This window comes from Nannospalax galili, unplaced genomic scaffold, assembly GCF_000622305.1.
Source record: "Nannospalax galili isolate Female #2095 unplaced genomic scaffold, S.galili_v1.0 scaffold359, whole genome shotgun sequence".
Classification (NCBI taxonomy): Eukaryota; Metazoa; Chordata; class Mammalia; order Rodentia; family Spalacidae; genus Nannospalax; species Nannospalax galili.
This window is the reverse complement of record NW_008347042.1, coordinates 6349486-6373786: the sequence shown is the minus strand read 5'-3', so window position 1 is coordinate 6373786 and position 24301 is coordinate 6349486. Positions and strand designations below refer to the sequence as shown.

The following is a 24301-nucleotide window of genomic DNA, read 5'->3' as shown; positions in this document are numbered from 1 at the left end:
AACCAAAAAAGAAAACTATAGACCCATATCCTTAATGAACATAGATGCAAAAATTCTCAACAAAATACTTGCAAACCGCATACACACACACAAACACACACACACACACACACACACACACACCAAAAAGATCATCCACCATGATCAAGTTGGTTTTATTCCAGAGATGCAAGGATGGTTCGATATACGTAAGTCAATAAACTTTATAAATTATATAACTGTATTCAAAGACAAGAACCACATGGTCATCTTAATAGATGCAGAGAAGGCCTTTAATAAAATTCAACCAGCATTTATGTTCAAAGTCCTAGAGGGAATTGGACTGGAGGGAACATACCTCAACATAATTAAAGCTATATACAACAAACCCACACCCAACATCATTCTAAATGGAGAAAAACTAGAAGCATTCAAATTAAAATCAGGACCCAGACAAGGTTGTCTATCTCCACTCCTTTTTAAAACACAGTGATTGAAACTCTTGTAAGAGCAATAAGACAGGGGAAGGGAATTAAAGAGTAATAATTGGAAAAGAGGAGATCAAATTATCCCTTTTTGAAGATGATATGATATTATATCCAAGAGACACCAAAAATTTCACCAGAAAACTCCTAGAATTTTTTAACACATTCAGTAAAGTGGCAGATTACAAAATTAATCTACAAATGCCTGTACCCTTTCTATATACTAATAACAAGTACTCGGAGAAAGAATACATGGAAACACTCCCTTTTACAATAGCTGCAAACAAAATGAAATATCTCAGAATATACTTGAACAAAGACATTAAAGACAATGAAAATTTTAAATATTTTAAAAAAGAGATTGAGGAAGACATCAGAAGATGAGAGGACCTCCCATGCTCATGGATTGGAAGAATTAATATAGTGAAAATGACCATCCTACCAAATGCCACTTATAAATTTAATGCAAAATCAATCAAAATCCCCATAAAATATTCTTTTAAAAGGAAAGCAAGACAGCAAGGAACAAAGGCAGGAAAAAGCAATCAAAACCAATTCATAAGCATTATCATGATGGGCCAAAAGGGCTTGATTCCAGTGTAGACTAACTGAAAGTTCCTGTAAAACGCTCTAGAGATCATTCCCACTGAGGGAGAAGGACGTTGTGTTTCTTACCCACTAACTTGAGTTCTGAATTATATAGATCATCCCAGGGGCATTAAATCCATGGCACATCTTGGCTGCCTTGGGACTAGCTGGTGGGTATTTAGGAAATGAGACAAACACAGGCTGTCGGTGGTTATGCATCATCACTGCAGTACCTGTGTGGGACACAGTTCCAGGTACCTTCAGAAGAAGACTGACTACTCCACATGATTAATATCATCCAGTATAGGATAGCCATTCTATTATGTCACCATAAGCTGAAAGATTTGAGATAGAATAGAAAGAATAAAAGACTGGAGACTATAAGTATGGTGCAAATTCCTTCTAGCTATTTTCTTAGGAGGCAAAATATTCTCAAAATTTACTATCAAGTTTACCAGTAAAACAAAGGTGAATCTCCTGGGCATGGAATCTCAGAACCAGGAGGTGAGAGGCGCCTTGGAGAATCTGCACTTAAATCAAGTTTTTGATGCTGCTTTTTCCAGGAAGCACAGACAAATCATCAAGCCAGAGTAGCCTTCAGAGCACAGCACTGTCTATCCTCCATTAACCTGTAGCAGGTGGAGGATTTGAAGGGGAAGACAGTCTCTTACATCCTGCCTACTGTATCATAGTGTTTGCAGGAAGGTTTACTTTTCTGTACTTTGGCCATGGAGAAAGCTAAGCAGGTAAGTGTTTGGTCCTGGACAGATGTCACCATGTTCCATACAGTTGGAAGTTCAGTCCCATTCTGCAAGGAATAAACACATCATTTCCCTTAATTCAACCACTTTCTCTAAACTGCCTTGTCCATGGTGGTGGTTTGCTTTTAATGCCTTTTTGTTTGCTTTTCTTTTAGATATTGCCCAATTTTCATGGAGAAAAATAGGAATGTTCCATATAAACATTTTATAAAACCAACAATTTTTTTTCATATTTTTGGTATGAATAGCGCCAGGAACCCATTCAACATTATATGTGAAGCTTAAATAATTTGAACAGGAGAGGAGTAACAGCCTACATATGGGTCTGTTGTGAATATAGACAAGCTTTCTGCCCAGAGAGTAGTATAAACACTGAATGACTTTTAAAATTTTCAAACATTCTATATTATAACCTTAAGATCTAAGGACATTTTTCTTCATGTAAAAAGAAAAGCATGAAATGAATTCCACTGGTAGAGTCAAAATCCTTTGAAATATACATAATGATTCCTCAAACAAGGACACAGAAACACTTGTATTTCAGCAATGTAATTATACATTGCCAGAAAAGCAATTTGCTTTTTGGTAGAGGTTCATTGGGTTTGCATTCTATTACTAATTGATAAATTGTTAAAAGAAACATTTTAAATTCCACATGAAACCCTGATTTTTGAAGGTCTTTAGCATTTTTTGAAACAAGATAGAACATTGAAAAGCACATTTAGAGATTTATTTGGTGCACAAATACACTAGCTACTTTGCATTCTGTTCTATGTTTTTGGTATTTTTCCAATGTCTCTTCTGGTTCCTAACTATTCTTTTGTTCCTGACCTTTAACAACAAAGTAGTCCCAAGTCTCTTACATTCATTTATGCACAAAACATAATGTTTTTCAAGTTATTATACCAAATTCAAAACACCATAAAACTAAAGGAAAAAATGTTAAACATTGCATACACTATACCAAATTAATTTAGGGCTGCCTTTTATTTTTAATAAATCCTACCATTTCTAGATATTTTATTATATGAGATTTTTATTATATTTTATTATTCTATTATTGCTGCACAAAATGCTTTGACAAACAAAGAGACTCTAGGAGTAAATGATGATTTTTTATCTAGCTAAAGTTTTTTATTCCCTTCTCATTAACTGAACTTTTTGTGGGTGGAATACATAAAGATGACAGAAGTAAAATCTTTTTTGATTTAAAAAGAGTCTATGGGAATTTTTTTCTTTGGTGTTTTTATTAATGCTCTTTCAAGTATTTTCTCATGGTCTGGTGCCATTTTCTTTATTCTATCCTCTTACTTCAGTGTTAAAATGTAACAATCCCCATGGCCATTTTAAGAAAACTATGCCAATGAGCACAGACACCTCTGGAAGTTTACACTAAGTTACATTATGGATTGACCATGCCCCAAACAGCCAAGCTCCATCTGCCTTTTTTGATATCTAAGTAAAGTTCATCTGAACACATTTCGAGCTCTCATTATTTCGGTCTCTGTGATGGGAGGTAAAAGTCCCCCTAACTCCTGTGCTTTTGTTTCATTGTTTACTTTGTCCCATGGTTCTTCAAATAGGTTTAAGCGCAGTAATTGTTGAGATGAACTTATTGAAGAAGTTTGTACCTGATAATGACTGAATTTCATGAATTACTGTTACTTCACATCTCATTTCTCCTTTTGGCAAGGCTAGAAGCAGCAAATTACATTTAAAACAATTGGGCTGCTGAGATACTTAGGAAACCTTAGTGAGGCATGCATCCTTTGTTGCAGACTTTAAATCCTTTCTTATCAGCAGATTTTGCCAGATGCTTAAAGAAAGTGTTTTGAGGATGGAATGACATATTTTTCTCTCCAGGACCTCCTAGGAACATATCAAGTATAAACTCAATTAATTTTTTGCTTCTCATCACATTTCACGGTGTCAATTCTGTCCCTACCTCCCACGTAGCCCATTCTTGATCACCACAGTTCCTCCCTGTAAACTTGCTTAATTTACTTTGTGTGTCTCCTGGTCACTTACTCGACAAACATGATGTTGGCTAAACCCGAGTCTCTTTGCTCCCAGACTACCACTTTCTAGTCAAGCGCAAAAGAAGGAAAGCACTCCAACAATGAACCCGAACCCATGAACTGTGACAGCCACATCAAGGACATGGTACCTTTAGCACCGCCCTCCTGCTCAGCAAAATAATTACTTCCTTCTCTTCAAACCACTTTGCTCACAGACTCTTCTGTTTCAGCTCTTACTACGCTCCATCTCAGCAGAGCCAAGCAATGCTGAGACTTTCCCGTGCTGTCACATCAAACACTGTCACCCCACAGGCTTGCCTTTCCCCTTGCTCCATAACACAAGGCCCCACCTTCCAGACATCAGTCTGTACATCTGTGTACCTGGCCACTCTGATTTTTTCCGTAGATTATGATTTATTACCCTATTTTCCCCTTTTCTTAAGAACTGCCTCCTTTCAGCTTCCCTGGATTACTCTTGTGTGCTGGCTCACTTCAGGCATCAACGTAAAACACCTGGAAAGAGGATTCTTCAGTTGGGGAATTACCTCTATTGGATTGGCCTTGCCAGCACATCGTTGAGGTATTTTCTTGATTTTGAGTGATGTAGGAGAGCTCAACCCACTTTAGGTGGTACCACCCCTTGGCACATGGTCCTGGGTTATATAAGAAACCAGATTGGTTGGGCACAGGCCAGAGGAGCAAGCCAGTAAGTGTCATTCCTCTGTGGTCTCTGCTTTAATTCCTGCTGCCAGGCTCATGTTCCTGCCCTACTTAAGTTCCTCCTTGTCTTTTCTCAAGTTCCCTTAAGTTTCTCAGTGATGAACTCTCACTTGGAAAAGTCAGATGAAAAGAAACCTTTCTTTCCCAACCTGCTTTAGGTCAGTGTTTCATCACAGCAATTGAAGCCAAACAAGAACAGCACATCAGCAAAAGAGCATATACTTGTAATTTTTATCAAATTCCTTTCCTTGACCCAAGGCTATCTCCAAAGCTTTGTTATTGGTACCCTCCATCAGTGCTCACCCTGAAAGAGCCTCAGCACTGTGAAATACAAAGACATTTCTTTACCTTCTACTCCCTCTTGAAATAACTTTAATCAGAGTTACACCAATACTTAACAAAAATGTGGGGTTTGGGGAGAGGCGAGTAGAGTGCCATGCTAGCCTGGTGACCTGAGTTTTCATTCCACAGATCCACATAAAAAGTAAGATATAGTCAGGTTGAGCTTCACCTATAACCCAGTGCTTTTGGCGAGAGTAGAGACAGGCAAATTCGAAGAGTCAGCAGGTCTAGCCAAAAAATGGGCTCCAGGTTTAGTAAGAGACTCTGCCTCTAAACAAACAAACAAACAAATAAATCAAAAAATCAACAAATAAAGACAGTGAGCTGGGGAGACAGTTCAATGGATAAAGCATCTGCTGTACAAGTCTAAGAACGGAGCTCAGGTTCTCAGCCCTCACCTAAAAGCTAGGAGGGTACAGTACACTGCCTGCAGTCACAGTGCTTGAGGAGTTGAGAAAGAGGAATCCCAAGCAAGCTGGCTAGCTAGAGTGACTAAGTCTGCAAACTCCCATCAGCAACAGTTCTTGCCTCATAAAATAAAGTGGAGAGTGACTGAGGAAGACACCTGATGCACACTTTACATGTGCACCCACATGGTGTGAGCATGCATACACACATACATACCACACAGATAACCATGCAAAAAGTAAGTAAAAATAAGGTAAAGAGTAATGGAGGGTGCTACAGAGGTGATCTCTGGCTTCCGCAGTGCACCTGCAAACAATGTGTGCACACATGGCGAGCAGGTACAAAGACACACACATACACATATACAAAAGTAGTCTTGCAATGGTTAGTAATTATGCTCAGTTACTCAAATAAAGCATTTAAACTGTATTCCGCATCCTGCCTGTTTGCTCTTTCAGTATGATACTGTTTTCATTACCCCAACCGCAATCTATTCATGAAAACTTTGACACCAGGGAATTCAAAGAAGTTTAGCTGTGCTTGAATAAATAGGGGACTGGTTTTACTTCTTTGTAAGACAATGATTCAAGGATCTCTGTAACTAGGAAAGGGGCAGCATTTAGAATTCCATATAGGCAATCACAAAGATATTGAATTTCTCTCAATTAATTCATTAGGTTAAGGCTGATGGCAGGTGGAAGCTTTATATCTGAGCGCTCATTGTTCTTTTTCTTTCACAGACCATCTTCATAAAAACCTGACATCTGAGAGCAGACAGTTGCTTCACGAGGGGAGGAGATGGCACATGAAAGTCTCACCACTACTTGCTAGACACGCCTCTTGCAACATGGAAGCCTACAGTTTGGCTCAGGTTCCAGTTTCCCACCTAGAGCACAGCAAGTGAGACTCACAAAACCTACTTCTGATGAGAATGTGATACGGAAACTTCTGAAGGGCAGTCAGTCATGTGTAATGATTCTCATGGCCTCCCACGTGGCACAGGCACCTGGGAAGCTCCCTCCAGTACATTCCTCAGCTTGCCTGGGCATGTGGATTGCAAAGCAAACTTCTAGAACAGGCTGGTGCAAGACTAAGTTTCTGCATTTCTGATACTTTAAAATATAATTCTGAGGCAGATGAACATGAACTAGTGTCACTTGAAAAATATCAAGTGAGTAGACTGAAAGAGAATAGGCTGGAAGTAATGATGCTAAAAGATTAAAACTGAATTACCAGCAATATAGAATATTATATAATCCATGTTTCATTATCTGAAACAACAGATATTCAGGGTGTTTGACTCGTCTGTTAGTGGAACGTCAGTAACCAGTCACTACCAAAAGGGAAGTGGGGACTAGATTTGAAGTACCCATTTCCCTATGTGTAAAGTGCATGGACCTGCATCCCTAGCACAGACTCAATGCAAAAGTGGTGCATGTGCTGTTCCAGCTTAAAGAACTTGAGGTGGGGTGGCTAGGAATAGCATGTGTCTTTCCTTTGCTTTCCTCACTGATCTCCTTCAGGGCTGGCTTCAGACTAGACCTGGGGCTACCTACCAGCTGAGTTCTACCCTGAAACCAAAGACTAGCTCTGCTTCTGTTGAGTGTCAAGAATCATCAGACAAGGCTTCCCGTGTTTTTCACCTTTCATTTATTTATTATTACTTCTGGACACTTTTCAAGGCTGCACTCAAGCTCCCTATATAGCTGAAGATGATTTTGAATTTCTGATGTGCCCGACTCCACCCGCTGAGTGCTGGATTACTGGTGTGCACCACCATACCGAGTTGTGCTGTGCTGAGGGACTGAATCCATGCCTTCATGCATAGTAGACAAGCAACTCTATCAAGCTGATTCCCCAGCTATATTCTGTATTTATAACATTTTCTTAATTATGTCCCTGGACAATGACATCATCACTCTCGTTCTCTCCCCCAGTGATGGTTTCAATGAAAATGTCCCCCATAGGCTCTAAGTATTTGGACATTTTTTTCCCAGATGATGGTGCTATTTTGGGAGGTTTTAGAAGTTGTGGCTATCCTGGAGGAAGCACATCACTGGGGGTGGGCTTACAGAGTTCTGAAGCCTTGCCAGATCTCCAGTCATTCTCCTGCTTCCTGTCCCTGTGTGATGATGTGAGAGCTAGATTCTGCTGCTCCTGCTCTAGCCACCTCCAGCCACCATGCCTCCCTGCCATGATGGACTGTAATTCTCCTGGAACCGTAAGCTCAAATGAACTCTTCCTTCTATAAATTGCTTGGGTCAGTGTTTCTATCACAGCAACAGAAAAGTCATTAATACACTAATTGGTGCCAGAGAGTGGGCCAATGCTGTGAAGAACCTGACCATGTGGGGTTTTGAAGAAATGTGGAAGACTTTGGAAGGTTGGGCTAGAAAAGTGGTTGATTGCTATAAGCAGAGCTTAACAGGCTACTCTAGTAGGGGCCTGGAAGAAAGCAGTGCTGAGAACAATGTAGTTCAAGAGGGAAATAAGGACATAAGGAGCACTTGGGATATTTTGACAAAGAGTATGGCTGGAGTCTGCCCTCTACCTAAAAGCTTGCTTGAGGCTAAGTTGAAAAGCAATGAACTAATTTCTTTGGTGGAAGAAATTTCAAGATAGCTTAATGTAGAAATGGTGGTATGGCTATTAATGGTGAATATTATGCAGATCTACAGTGAAAGAGAGAAAATGGGGCAGAAAGAAATACAGTTTGGATTAAAAAAGAGCACTAGGAAGATTAATCTTGGAGCCCTGGCATGTGATGAAGTTAATCCCATTGATAAGGAGGTTAAAGTGATTAATGAGATTAAAGCGATTAAGGAGGGGCCTAGAGATTCAAACTTAAACAATAGAAAGAGTGCCTCCAGGGCAAGACCACACCCAGTTGAGCCTCTAATTTATGAAAGGAAAATGCTGCAGGGACCACTGAAGAGAAAAGCTTCTAAAATGGGTAAAACAGGGTGGAGTCCATCCCAAACTTGCAAACTTGGCAGTGTGGTTCATCTGGTGCTGGCTTTAGAGGCATGAAATATGCAAGAGTGAAGGGTTCATCAGTTCTTCCTCCAAGGTCTCAGAGAGCCAATGAGGCCAAGCAGCATGCAACAGGGGTACCTCTGCCTAGAGAAGGCCCTGATAGGCCATTGCATGAAGCTGTGAAGGTTGGCAATGGAGACCCCAAGAAGTTTGTGATGCCAGAGCTGTGAGGCATATGCCAAGAAGACCTGCATACAGAAGAGCTTAGTTTCTGCTGCTCCTGCTCCTGCTCCAGCCACCAAAAGAGATGTGTGCTGCACACAGCAAAGCTAGAGAGACTGAGCCATCTAAGCCCTTTGGAAGTAAAGTCCCAGGAGTTGGACATGGAGCTACTGGATTTGGTGTTTGCCCTGCTGGTTTTCAGTCTTGTTTTGGTACAAAATTCCCTTACTATCCCTCCAGTCCTCCCCTTTGGAATGGTAATGTGTATTTGGTTCCAGTGTATATTGGGAGTATGTAATTTGTCTTTTGATTTTATAGAGGCTTACAGTTCAGATATTGACCTGAGTCTCAGAATAGACTTTGGACTGTGAACTTTTGAATAGTATTGAGACTGATAATGACTATGGGGACTTTTAAAGTTGTACTAAATGCATTTTGCATTTTATGTGGTCATGAGCCTATGGGGGCCACGGGGGTGGAATGTGGTGGTTTGAATGAAAACGTCCCACATAGGCTCCAAGTATTTGGATATTTTTGTCCGCACATGGTGGCACTGTTTTGGGAGGTTTTAGAAGGTGTGGCCCTCCTGGAGGAAGCGTGTCGCTGGGGTTGGGCTTAGAGAGTTCTTAAACCTTGCCAGATCTCCAGTCATGCTCTTGCTTCCTGGGACTGCATGATGATAATGAGAGCTTCATTTTTGCTTCTCCTGCCCCAGCCACCTCCAGCCACCATGCCTCCCTGCCATGACAGACTGTAATTCCCCTGGAACCGTAAACTCAAATAAACTCTTCCTTCTATAAACTGCTTGGATCAGTGTTTCTATCACAGCAACAGAAAAGTGACTAATATGCCCCCCCAACCATGACTTTTTTCTCTACTTTGTAACCTCAGACCCAAAATTCAGATCTCTAAATTTCCATACATCTGCACATACTCCTAAGATAACCTAATCAGGCCTGAGCTTGATTAGATTCAAGCTTTAAATGCAATCTCCATGTATAATATCTAAATATACAACTACATACAGACTGTCAGCTTCCCCAATAGAACACTTGACTTCTGTGGCAATAATTACACTTAAATGAGCATATTAAAAGCAATCTCACCAATTTCCCCATGTGCTCTTTTTCATATCTGTAGATGGTAGAAACATGTGCCTACAACTTCCTTCAAGTTTCTTAGACTTATGTTTTTACTTTCACATTCCCATGTGATTCCCCAGTGATAGCGGTAGATCTCCTTTTAAATTATGTTCCAGATTTGATCTCTTCATGGCACTACAGCACTAAAACTATATTTTAGGACACTGGAATTTATTGCCAGATGACTAAAATAGTCTTTAAACTTCATTTGTTTGAAATGAACTAGTAAATGCTACTATATACAACAAACATGTTTATAGCTTCCCAGGATACTTAGAAAAAAATCAAAATATGGACATAGGTCCACAGAGTCTCATAACTCCTACCCAAGCTTAACCCTCCAAACTCATAGTCTGACACTTCTTTTGTAAATACATGCTAGTCACACTGCACTTCTCTCTGCTTCTGCAGGAAGTAAAGCAGCATCTGCTTGCCTTTATAGATCATAGAGTAGATAAATATGTACATATGATAAATTATGGAGCTTAATCAGTACTTAAAATAGCATTCATACAATCCTATTTCAATTCAAGAAATTAACAAAGTTTTAATTAAATATGGAACAAAGCAAGGTTCTGATTGTGGGAATGATATCAGCTTACTGGATCAGCATCACTAACTACTGAATAACCATCACAGCATAAAATGTGTGATATATAAATAAGAGTGTCCTTTCTTTATTATATTGAGGCAAGGTCTCAGGTTACTCAGACTGGCCTTGGTTCATAGTTAAGGATTCCCAGAACTTCTGATCCTCCTGCTTTCATTTACCAGGTATTGGAATTACCATATGTGTACCATCATGCACAGCTAAATAAGAGTTTTCTGTAACATTAATAAGATCAATTAGACAGATTATCTGATTAAAAATTTAAAATTGCTACTTGTCAGTTTCTAAAATTCATGTATGCCTTATGGTTGATATTCTACATTGAAAACAGTAATTTAAATGTCATATGCTTTTAAATGTTCCTCTATAATATTTTATGATGACTAAAGTGTTATTAATTTATAGTGTCAATTCACTTAGGCACTTTAAAAAAGTGAAAAGCTTTTACATTAACAGCAAGTCCCAAAAGAAAAAATTAGAACCTTCCAAAAATTTAAGACAGTGAAGTTCCCTTCCCAGTCAACTGTGATGGTATCAACTGCAACAAAATGAGGACAGCCACATCCTGCTTCTTACCATTCACTTGGAAGATGTGTGTCTGATAGATGTTTTCATAGCCTTCTGCATAGCAGGTGTAATTTCCCATGTGAACTGTGGTAACCTTGGTGATATACAGGGAGCCATCATCGCCAAAGTCCTACAGAAACAAAATAAAACCCCTCATTGTTTTCAAGAGCAAAGTGAATAGATTAAACATTTTTAAATGATCTAGATTACCAATATAAATGTGAAATATGTTGGCTTACCTTTTTTTATTTTGACCTTTTTGAGACAGGGTATCCCTGTAGCCCCAGCTAGCCTGGACTCAATCTCACAGAAACACACCTGTCTCTGCCTCTGAAGTGCTGGGATTAAAAGTGTGCACTACCATGACTGACTTTGGCTTACCATATTTCAAAATGCATTTCCTTTAAAAAGTGAGCTCTCACTGACAAATATAACTTTTCCATATTTATTTGGAATATATGAATTTATAAAATAACTCAGTTTCCATATTTGTTATTTTAATTTATGTTTTGATTAATAAAGCTATACCAAGTTTTTGACTTATAAACTAAAAAACTGTACACTTTTTAGATTTGTAGTTATCCAGTAATTTTTGCACTAGTTAGACGTACAAATACCAATAGAAAAATAGCTATTAAAGCTTTGTACTAAGTGATAAAACTTATAGCCAAATCATGGAACAGAATTTTTTGCTTTGTTTTGTTTGTGGACAACTGGGGATTAAATCCAAGCCCTCACTCATGGTAAATATGAAGTCTAATACAGAATTATACTCAGCCAAGGTTTAACTGTAAAGCTCAGAAGTAACTGGTCATTTGAGTAAATTAACCATGCTATTTCAATTTGTAGGAACAAATGCATCCACTTCAGGGGTAAGAGTGAAAGAGTCAGACACTGTTTGCCAAACTCCAGTCCAAGAAGTAGCTATGGAACAGAAGAGTACAGACCAGAAAGTTTTCTCTTCTAAAAAGCAATGAATGTCATGGAGGAAATAGTCAAAGCCATTTTTTAGTACTTTAGTGAAAGACAAACGCTCTTAACAGCCATGACTCATTTCATTTGGAATAACTACATGTGTGCATTTTAACATGATTTCCTCATAAGATCCTTCTAAAAGGATAACTTTGGACCAGTAGCCCATAACTGCACTACCTGTGAGATCCATCTTCAGAGCAAAGTCTGGAGGGGAGAGAATGGGTTTCAAGCTCCCACAGGGCCCCATACTCAGAGTCATGTGTATTTGACCTGTTGGGCATACATTTCCATGACTTCTCTTTATTGAGCAAGACTTAATGACCCCTATGGATAGACAATTCTATCTTTAACCCTTTACTACAAACAAAAGCTAGTACTTGCTCAACATTACATTGTCTTGAGACACATACTTGGTAGGAATCAAACTAAGCTGACAAAAAATCTTAAAAGCAAAACTGGAGAACGGAATTGCCACAGAGATATTTGAAAAGCCGCACATGTTCCTGGAACCATAGAAGCCATGCAGAACTGAGGGGCTGGGTCGCTGCTGATTAGAAATGTGACATTTCTAATCTCCCATCGCTGGCTGACTTGGAGACTCTAGAATCAGGAAGGAAAGGCTAAGGCAAATTTAAAAACTGTCCATAGGTACATTCTATGTGTGACACAAAACAGAAATAAAATGTTCAAAGTTGTAGAAACATATTCATTCAAAACATTGAACTAGGGGTTGGGGTTTGAACTCAGTAGTTCTGTCCTCAGCTCTAGAAAAAATTAAATTAAATACAAACTTTAACTGACTGCTAAGAAAATGATGCATGGATTTTTGTGTTCTAGCGGACTCATGTCACAGCTCCCCATGGAAGTAAACAAGTAAATTAGACTTCATGATAATAAAAAAAATGTTTCCCCACCAAAGGGCACTATTGATAAAAAAAAAAATGTCAAGCTCAGATTGGTGACACATATCTTTAATCCCAGTACTTTGGAGGTGGGTCTCTATGAGTTCAGGACCAGTCTGGTCTACATGAAAAAAGGGGGTGCTGGAAAGTTGACTCAGCAGTTATAAGCAGTGGCCAGCATACACATGGCAGCTAACAATCATCTGTAACTCCAATTCCAGGGAATCCAATGCCCTCTTCTGGCCTATGTGGGTATGGCACATATGTGATACACACACATAACATGCGGAAAATGCATTCATATACAATAAATAAATAAAATTTTAAAAGTCAACCAAGGATAGTGAGCTATTTAAAAAGAAAAGAAAAAAAAGTCTCATAGAATGAGAGAGCATGCTTGCAGATTATTTATGTGGTATTTATCTGTGTCTTGGTATTTATGTGTTTTATATCTGAAATAATGATTGATTGTATCTGAAATAAAGAAAAATAAATAAATAAAAAGGCAAAGAGTTCAATTAAATTGATGGACAAATAAAGTGTTTAAAATAGGAAATAAGAGCCGGACGTGGTGGTGCACGCCTGTAGTCCCAGCACTTGGGAGGCAGAGGCAGGCGGATCTCTGGGAGTTCAAGGCCAGCCTGGTCTATATAGTGAGTTCCAGGACAGCTGGGGCCACAGGGAGACCCTGCTTCAAAAAGAACAAGAAACAAAAAAGGAAAATAAGAAATTAAAAGATGCTTAGCATTATTGATTATAAAGGAAATGAAAATAAAAAGGAGATACTTCCCATGTTTTGCTCACTAAGATAGCTCTAATAAAGAACAGAGAAAAGATACTTCTTTAGAGAGAAGATGAATATTTTAGAAATTTCAAACATCATTGGAGAAAATATGACCTGGTATATCCACTTCACATAACAGTCTGGCAATTCCTCCAAAAATGTAATGATTATGATAACTAGCCATCTCACTTCTAGATATATACTCAAAAGAATACAGATCATCTACACAGAAACCATGTACAAGTTCACATCCACTTATTAGCCAAAAGCTGAAAACAGCCTAGATGCCTGTCCAAAGATAATGGATAACAAATGCATTAGAGCAACACAGGGAATATCAGTTACTACTAAAAAGGTTAAGGTACTGATTTATACATAATGTGAATAAATCTTGAAAATGTTATATTGCATTGAAATTTCCTGATAGAAAAAGTCTCAGGTTGCATGCTAGCAATTATTTGAAATATCCAGAATGGAAACATGCAAGATAGAAGATAGACTTTATCTAACTGAGGCCCGAGGGAATGAAGGATGGAAGCTACTGCTTATAGATACGAAATCCTTTTTGTAAGAATGAATTGGTCTAAAATTTAATAGCAATGATGACTGTACAATACTAATATACTATAAACGACACTTAAAAGTGGAAGTCTCAAATGAGTCTGGTGGTAAAAGGTCTCTGACTACACAATTACCAAAAATTAAATCAAAATCAAACATGAAATGATTTTGAGACGTCTGGGCAGGTAACTTACTGCAGCTTTGGTTCTGAACGCACAATAGTTGTGCTCAGCACTCACTGAATGTGTCAGGCATGTCTCTTTGAGTCACAAAACACCCACAAATGCTGCCAGAGTGCTTCAGCTCAAGTTCCACACTATTGTCTGTCACTGTACATACAAAGTTTCTTTCTCTTGTAAAAAAAAAAATGATTAAATTACAGGGGAAAAAGACTTTTAATATCATTCTACCATTATTCTTCACAATGTATCAAATTAGTCATCTTTTAATTGAATCACTTTAGAATGTTAGGTGTCAAAAATTGCTGTTTGAAGTGTTGTTTCATTTTCATAAAAAGAAAAAAATTAAGAGAATTTTGCCTTAGGATTATGTAGAATTTCCAATACATTCTAAAATGGCCCTAAATATGCTTCTTCCATTTTTTGCATTTTGTGCTGTGTATTCATATAAAGCATTGTTCTCGCACTGACAATTATTTTTTTTTAATATTTTATTTATCATTTTTATTTTATATGTATGCATGTATTGCCTGCATGTAGGTAAGTGCACCTGTGTCATGCAATGCCCACAGAGGACAGATGAAGCTGTCAGATCCCCTGGAACTGGAATTATGGACAGTCATTAGCTGCCATGTGGATGCTGGGGTTCAAACCTGGGTCTTCAGTTAGTGTTCTTTACCGCTGAGCCATCTCCCCAGCCCCAGCACTGATGATTATGAAATCAAAATCTGAGTCAGCTATAAACACTGAAGTTGCTCTGTGTTCTGCAGTATCAAATATTCAGACAAGATGTCTTTATGTGAAATAAATAATCACATCTCATTATTATGCAAATTTTCTTTTAGCATTCACATATGGTAAATTTATAAATATAATCACTTTAAAATAAATTTTAAAATGTATTGTTAGTAAATGTTTTGTCTTCATACTTTTTTATACTTTATATACCCAGGGGTGCATAAAAGTTTCTACAGCATAAGGACCCCATTATATATCAGTGTTGTATATAAATTTATGGCATGGATTAAGACAAAATAGAGCTGTTATTAAAAATAAAGGTCCATGTGTTAATTATATATAAAAATAAGCATGGTATAACTGAATATGAAAATATTTAAAAATCAAAATAAAACTTTTACAGAGTTGAGAACATGTGAAATAGGGTTCCATCCCCTGACCAAAGCTGCATGCTACGGTGTGCATCTCTAATCCCAAAACTCTATGGGGAAATTGGACGTGGAGACTGGAGAATTGTCAGGAGTTCTTGGACCATCTGGCCTGGAGTACTCAGTGTGAAATAAACAAGAGAGCCTTCCTCAACAAGGTGGAAGACAAGATCTGACTCCCAAAATGTGTCTTCCGATCTCCAAACATTCACTGTGGCGCATGTGCCCCTGTACAAACACACGCGCGTGCACACACACACACACACACACACAATCAATAAATCAATAATTATTTTTAAAGAACATGTATGTATAAAAGAGTCAGTTCTTGAGTTTGCATGGTCTTACCTTCAAGTTCTGGGAGGCAATTTAAGGGCTGTGGCAATAGCCTGTGTAATTTTGGGAGTGTTTTGGACCACCCTGGCCAGCAACTTAAAGTAAGGTTTTTCCTGTCTGGCACTGTTTCTTGTCCTTTAGCCTTCATCCATACACATGGATTCATGTAGATATTGTATGCGTAATTTGTCATTAGGTTGTTGGATTAATATGATGGCAAATGATTATTCCTGGGTTAGGAAGAATTGATCTCCTAAAGTAAGGGATTCTACAAAATCTGTCTAGATATCAGTTGATTTAACTACACTGAGGGGCACTAGCTTGACACAATAGACCTTAACACAAATGACAGAAAGTATGAATTCTAGTGGGGGGGGCAACAAGAGGGTGCCAGTGCGGAAGGGAGTTTAAAGATGATTACAGCTGATTGAGATGTTCTGTATGAAGTACACACATTCAGTAAAAAATTATTTTAAAATCAGCTCTACAATTCCAAACACAGTAACATTTCAAAGAACAGTAAGAAATTACAGGTTCTTTACATAAAGTTTAAGAAACATAACTTCATTCTAGTCCTTGTTTTTCATGGTTACTACACGCCTAGACATTGCTATCAGCACATCAGAAATGCACACCTTTGCTGTGCATTTCAAACCTGGAGAACAATCCTCCCACTCTGTGGCAAGTGATAGATATTATGATGTTAACCAAGCTTCTTAGCTTCACGTGCCTTCTAGCTAGTCAGGTAAAACTGGAAACAAGTTGGACTTAGTTCAAAGTTTGTGCTCTATAATGCCTTCCTTGTATGCCATAAGCTAAATGAAGAAAGAATAAAGAAGATGGTTGAGATAAAATAAAGAAAATGAAAGTGGTGAAATATATTAGTATATCTAAGGAAACAGGGTTGAAAATGTATTTGAATGTAAGTAGAAAAAGAAGAAAAACTTGCTAGAACTGTGCCAGCTGAGCAAACAGACAATTAGAGTAGACTTGAACTTCTGTATTTCTTTTCCTTCTGACAAGCAGGGTATGCAGGCCACTGGGCAGGCAGGCCCAGGTGACAGCATTTGCTCCTGGTCCAAGGACATTTTATAAAAAATCACACAAAAGTGGCTTCCTGCCAAAGCTAGGTATGTAATGATTACATCACTGTTCACTTTTGGGGTCCCAGACATGTCTACTGATAGCCCTCTGGAAGTCTAACATTAGCCATGTTGGCCTACACTAGAAATCCATATCAGCTCCATGTTGTGTAAACATAAATGGGCCCTCAGGGACTTGATTCCCTAGGCAGTGTCATGCCCTTGAATTCTTAGAACTATGACTTACATGACCCTCTTCTCTTCCAAGGATGCTGACAAATATTTCATTATAGTAACAGTAAAAGAATGAATGGACTACCCTTCCAAGGATTGCTTGTTTATTCCCTCTCCCAGTTTTAACTTTAAGGTTAACATTTTCACATTGATTTTTAAATTTCTAATGTGTTGCTCAACTTTTAATGTGGTATAGACTATCTATGAATATAAACTGGATACTTATCTTTACCCCTTTTCATAAAATGTCAGTAATGGTGACAACACCATGTGGTCAAGGATATTTTCCCTTCTAATTGTAATTTTTAAAAGTCCTTGGGGTTTTAGGATATGATAGAGCCCAGTGATATTCAAAATTCACATAGCAGTGATCCGAAAGCACACCTGACATATTTGTGCATTTTCTGTATTTGTATTATATGCATGTCTGTTAAAAATAGCTTCTCCCCATTAGAAATTGATTGCAATCAAGAAAATAATTACAGGGCTGTTGAACCTAAAATGCCAAAAAAATAATAATAATAATAATTAATCAGGCAGAGTCATGGCTAGCTACATGGCTCAGTAATTAAGGTGCTTTTTGTGCAAGCCTGGCAACTCGAGTTCCAGCCCCAGTTCTACAAAGGTGTCCTCTGACCTCCACATGCACTCTCCACACAATGCCTACAGTGATATTAACACTAATAAATAGAGAACATTCTTTAAGGGAGAGAGAGAGACAGAGCAGACAGATTAGTGAGAGAGAGAAGATGAAAATGGGTGAGGGTAGGGGCAGGAGAGGGCAAGGGCAGAGTCAAGAGCAGAAGAGGAAAGGGATAGCAGGAGGAAAACATCACTCACTGGAAGCAAACTAGGGTATTTCCACAGTAACTACCAGATAAAGTCTAAATTTCTCACCATTGTATGATATAATATTATCAGTATATTATTTCTATGACTCTCTACAGTAACCTTGATACTGTTAGAGAAGAAGCCTCATGAACTGAACAATGGAAGAGAATAGCGAGCCTCAGACTCAGTGAAGAATTAGTGGTGCGACACAAATGCCATGATAAAACTCCCTGCTAGCCACAAGTTACCATTTAAAATGTGGCCCTTAGGGGAAGACCCTGGTGAGAGAACTAATGGCAAACACAAACAGGAAGACTCCCTTCAAGGGAGAGGCGTCAAGAGCTTGATTTTTGCAGGGCTTAGTGGGGAAATAAAAAAGGTTGAAACAACACACTGAGAAACATTAGAGCTAAAATTTTAAGCAGAGTAAGAGTAAGAAATAATTACTAATGATATAAAATGACAAAGCAGGCATGCATATGGGACACACACATGCAACTCATTACAAACGAAAAAGACACAGACTAGAGTAGAGCAAAGATGGTTTTATCCACTAGACAAAATACTTTAAATAAGGGAGACAGAGTCATTTATGAACGTGTTTATATACACATGTGCTTTATATACCTTTTTGAACATATATTCTCACATATTTTTCTGGAATTAAACTTTTAATATCTTTCTGAATTTCCATAAAACTTGGAAAGAGCACTGACTTCTTTTTCTTAAGACCGACCTATGGAGAATGGTCCTTCTCGCTATAATTTCTGAATAGCTCTCAGGGTTTCTGAGGTTTTACAACTGTGGTTTGAGGGGAAAAATGAATTATGATAACTGAAAATTATCCACTATTACCTAGAAAGTGTTCATTTAAAGTGTCTTATTGTAATCCATATTATTATGGAACAAGAAATCTCTTTTAGTTAAAATATCCTTCTTCCTAAATTAGCATATATGTAACATCTTCTAACTATAGGCCTTTTTTTTTCATTTTTTTCTTCAGCTTTCTAAGTGGAACCAGATCTTCAATCTCTTTGAATACATAATTGTGCAAACACATTTACAGACAGCATATAAGAGAAAAATTTAATGCCCCATCAACACTTTAAATAAAGCACTAGCATCTCAGTGCAGTTAAAAGAGAGCTCAATAAATATGTGTTGGGAACTAAATATCTCACAGGATATACTTATTTTATTTAAAAAATATAAATTTTCATATTTAACCCATTAAAAAGGGAGTGTCATTTGTCTGTTTGCACGTATAAAGATTAAAATATGGTGTTGGTGTTGAATATGATCAAAATCCTCTGATGAACCACTACTGCTGTGTAATTCTTAACATCTTTCCTTTTTGTAGATCCTCTATTAATTTTGGCCAAGACTCAAAATTACTTATTGCTATTGTATGTATACTTCAGAACTCCTCTTTGCATTCTTCTTGACTTCACATGTGTAATCTTTCAAATTTTTAAATTCTCAGCACTTTTCTAATTGAAATAGTTCCCATGAGATGTGTAATGTTGATGCTCAGCCATGATTGAGAGATATGGTATGATAATTCAGGGACATAATTGTGTGCTCATTCTGAATCCCAGTAAGTCTTCATAGTCTACCAGCCAATACACAGGCCATAAGTATTTCCCAGTGATTTAATCTCTATATGTCCCTTCACCATTGAAGAGTAGCCTCAAGTCACTGATGTCTGCAAAGAGTTGATAGAAAAAAAACCCAAATCATCTGTTCTGTTTGGATGATTGCTTATCCTCTTTACAAAGCAGTGCAAAAAGAACATATGTAGCACATTTCCAAACTTTTGAGAATTTTTATGGCAGCTCTCCATTGACTAACGTTAATGACATAAGAATGATAATCAATACATTTAACAACCAATAGATGATCAGCACTGGCAGCAAGGTGCGGATGTTCTAATGTATCCCAGAACACAGCAACCAAGCCTCTGACCTCTGCTTCCTCACAAGCATTGCTTAGCTAGTTCCACCAAAACAAATAGGTCCAATCTATTGAAAAGTAGTTTTTAATTTTTCAGTTTTTTTTTTCATATTATGCTTCTCCACACAGTTCCAAACTGGTGCCAGCATTACCATACTTTAAATGTTCTTTTCTGCATAAAACACATGGCTGTGATATGTGCTGATATCAAAGTAATTTCCTTTCTAATTCTGGTTATTCTAGTATGGTTTCACTTTCCAGGAGAGCAAAAGCTATTTTCTTAACTTTTTATGAATACAAAGCACTTTGTCATAAAATAGCAATAAAAGTAATTGAAGCAAACATATTGAAATTGACTAAAGTACTATCCTCCTGTGGTTTGTATGATTTTTTTTCCAGAAGTGTATCTCAGTAGACTATGTACTCACACACTTACTCTACAACCAGTAAATAGTCTTGTGAAAAATAAATTATATAACTTCAATTGAGTAAAGAGATTATTTTTAAAAATATTTTTCTTAAAGTAAACCATTTCAAGGATTACTTAAGGCACATGAAGGAAAATCGAATTCAACAAACATGAATGAAAATTATAGTTTCTGTTTGATAAGGATGCAAAATTTTAAGCAACTATGTTATGTGGTAAGAAAACTAAAACTATCAAAGCATTATGTAACAATGTTTTGGTGATTTAGATAAATAATCATAGTTTCCCTTAAAAAATTATTCCGTAGAAATATTCCAATAATGTTTTAAAATTAGCTAACATGCTTTTTTCTTGGCCACACTTCTTATATTTATAAAAATTCTAGAAATAACTGCATCACAAAACTATGAGGGAAAGGGAAATCATTAATGAAACACCCTACAATATATGAATGGATGTTGAATTTTATGAAGTCTTATAATTTGAAGTATAAAGGCATTCCTTAAAAACAATAGAGTCAGAAAAAAAAAGATGATGTTGTAGCCACTATTGAAAATTTTAGGAGAAGAAAGGGGGATTGAAGTAAGTTAGCAATAGATAAGCAGGGGCAAGAAATATTATGCAAGTTGTGCCACATGAATATAAGAGAAATCAGATTGGTAAAATGGGGATGGATAACACATTCAATAAAAACATAGAGAAATAATTAATAGAACATACAAGATATGAAGTCTTCATGGATAAAATGATAAAAAATCTAATGAACAAGATTAACAAATTTATAAATCAATGGGAAATCGTGTCTCAGTGATGCTTACAGAAGCACTATTTTTAACAACAAATTCCCTTCAAATATAACAAATTGACACATTACAGTAAAATGATACAATGAAATAATAATAAAGACACATTTAATTATCTATGATTTCAATAGAATTATCCTAAGGGTTTTATACACAGATTTGCCATGAGACTTCTACAGCTTAATAAGAATAAAGATAAATGAAAGTACCTACCACCATAGTAGAACTGCTATCCTGCCTTTTCACATGAACAGCCAGATTTTCATAAGACTTTTAAAGTTTAAATTAATTCATCCCTTCACATCTCCTCACTGACATATTCTTTTTGTGAGAATCTGACAGCAGCATTAAAGACTTCATGGAAATACGAATTTTTATCAGAAATTATCTGACAGGGTCTTCTGTCCTCGGCGGGCACTGCACAACATGGGTGTACTCACCTACATGCAGGCAATACATCCATAACATAAAATAAAAATAAAAATAATAAATAATTTTTAAAATTATATTTATATACATATGCATTTATAGTGTTCTTTGACATTTCCCTGTTTTAAGTAAACATTCACTTGTATACTTATTTATAATTTATATTCTTTTTTCAAAATATTTTAAGACATCTAGACCCATATAACCTTGTACCACAGCTGCCTATGCTTGATGATAGCATGTTTTCCACATATAGAAGCAACGTTCAGAAAACGTAAGTAATTGTGAAGGCTATTAAATATATTCGATCAAAACTCAGGCCATGTAGCTGCAGAGATAAGGGGCTAAAATCGCATACCTTATGGCTACAGGTATCAACAAGGAAAGACTCTCAAGCACAATGTTTCTCTCTTTCCCCCATATATACAAATACACTTGTGAATAAGTAAAATGTATACACAATAGCAAGGTCATTTTATGTAAGGTTCAAAAGTGAAAATGAACCTTTAAGACTTTAAAGCATATTCATGGTTTTGAAAAAGCAGTAAAGAAATGGCTAGTTCATAATAGTGGTCACATTTAGCAGAGAAAACGGTGTATGAAGTGAGGAGGAGCCCACGGGGGACTTCAGATTTTTTTCTAAGTATTGTTAGATTATTTGTAAAGAGGCAATGGTTAGTGAGCCACAGGTTTCAACTAATTTTTAAAATATTTGATGTATTATTTTTATTTTATGTGTATGAGTTTGGTGCCTGCATGTATGGAAGTGCAACTGGGTTGTGTAGTGTCCACAGAAGTCAGAAGAGGGCGTTGGATTCCTCTGTAACTGGAGTTACAGATGGGTTGTTAACCTCGACGTGGGTCCCGGGAACTGAATCTGGGTCCTCTACGAGAGCGGCCAGTTCTCTTAACTGCTGAGCCATCCTTCCAGCCCCTCAACTGGTTATTTTCCTCCAACTTGGACACGTTTTTACAGGGACACCCTGTCTTAAAAGGACAAAAAAAAGTGTATGGGGCGGGGGGAGTCTTTTAGTTCACTCCCACAGGATTCTGCAGTTAAGCAGTGAACAGTGAACAGGTGACAATGTGTAGGGCTAATCTCTGGCTTCATCTCAAAAGGAAATGGAAAGAATTTGTTCCCACCTAAATTATGACGTGAGATCGGTACTCTATAAATTTTTGCTTTTCATCAATCTATCCTAGTGCTGACTTTAAAGGGAAACTGATAGCCTAAAATTTGTGGAAACTGGAAGATAGACTATGCTTACAGGTATCTGCTAAACCAGAGCACTGGATAAACGCAAGGTTGGGAGATGGGCAGGTGCAGAATCACCAATGAAGCCCTAAAATTGTGCATGAACAGGGTGTGCCTGAACAGATTCAAGCACGGAGAAAGAGTGCTTGCAGCATCATTGCCAAAGACTTCACTGCTCATGAAGAAGCTTGGAGTTAGGGAAAGATATGAGGGAACGCGGTCCTTAAAATATATTCCCGCTGTTGGGGACCTGCTTGGGTAAAAGGACAAAACAAAACAAAACAAAACAAAACAGAGCACCTTTCTTTCATGGATTCTTCTCCATTAAAGTCTTACATGGATCAACTCAAATCCTTTCACTTTTAGGACTTTGGTGAAAATCCCCTGGGTTTGAGAAAAGGATAAAAAGAAACCTGCCTAGTTCCTTTTTATTAAAAGTATTAGCCTTTTAGGTCAGGGTAAGATCACTGAGAAAATTCTGACTCAAAAGACTTATTGACCCATGACTGCCAAGATGAAGCTTAGTGCGAAGCTGGATGCCTCCTTGCCTCTTACCACTCATCCACAAAAATAAAGAAACTAGCAACTTCCACCAGCCACTGGTGGAGGGACAAAGGTAAGGAGAAAAAAACTTTGTGAGGTTCCGGCTCACACAGAAAACCTAAGATTGAGCACGGATATGTATAGTCAAGAAGTTGCTCAAACCATCCATTACCACCATAAGAAGTTGTTAACACTGGAGGAAGCAGCATACTGCTAAAATCGTAAAAGCCAAATATTCTAAAAAGCTCAACTCACGAATAAGGATCTAACAGGGAGAGATGTATATGTTGTTCCAGGTGTCAGTACTTGTTACCTAGGCCTTTATAATACTACAAAGAACCCGTATATTTCAAATAAAATTATGAGCCATTAGAAAAAATAGAAAAGCAATCACTTTTTACCAAAAAAGAATTTCAAACTAACCCTTTGTTGGAAATATCAAACACTGGAGTGAAAACAAGCAGAATGAATCCATTAAAAGCCCTACGGGAAAGACTTGAAGATATTCCTGAGTAGATTGTTAATTTTAGCAGATATAGAAAAAGAGAAAGTATGACCAGACACAGCAGAAATCAATGTATAAAAATACACACATTCAGGAAAGGCACCAGTAGACCTGACTCATGTAAGCAAAGATTCCATGAACTTGGAGATAGAGCAGTAGACATTATCAAAATTGAAACACAAGGATAATCTAATGGAAAAAAGAAACAGAATCATCAGCCAATCAGTCTAAAGTATGAACGATTAGAAACATGACCTGAAAGGACAATCAGGAGAAAAATATAAAAAAATGAGTAGTCAATAATTTTCGAAGTCTATTTTAGTAATGTACAAATGTATTCAGATTGCTTAAGATCAAAGATAGAGATACTAAAGACAGAAAAGGCACACTGCATGCAGAGAGGGTCAAAGTCAAAGTAACAGTGGAACATCAGAAATTCTGACAGCCAGAAAATAGTAAAGTGACCTTGTGCTGGATAGCTTTAGTGTCAACTTGACACACCTGGGTTGAGGGAGCCTC

General features: G+C 37.4%; 1 protein-coding gene across 1 annotated transcript in view; it reads right to left on the bottom strand.

Annotated features, from left to right (window-relative positions):
* The window catches only part of Fstl5 (follistatin like 5), a 507104-nt gene that overhangs the window by 219096 nt on the left and 263707 nt on the right, over positions 1–24301 (bottom strand). Inside the window, exon 5 of the mRNA XM_008843456.2 lies at positions 10828–10948. Coding sequence (XP_008841678.1) covers positions 10828–10948 — 121 coding nt within the window. The remainder of the gene's footprint in view (positions 1–10827; positions 10949–24301) is intronic.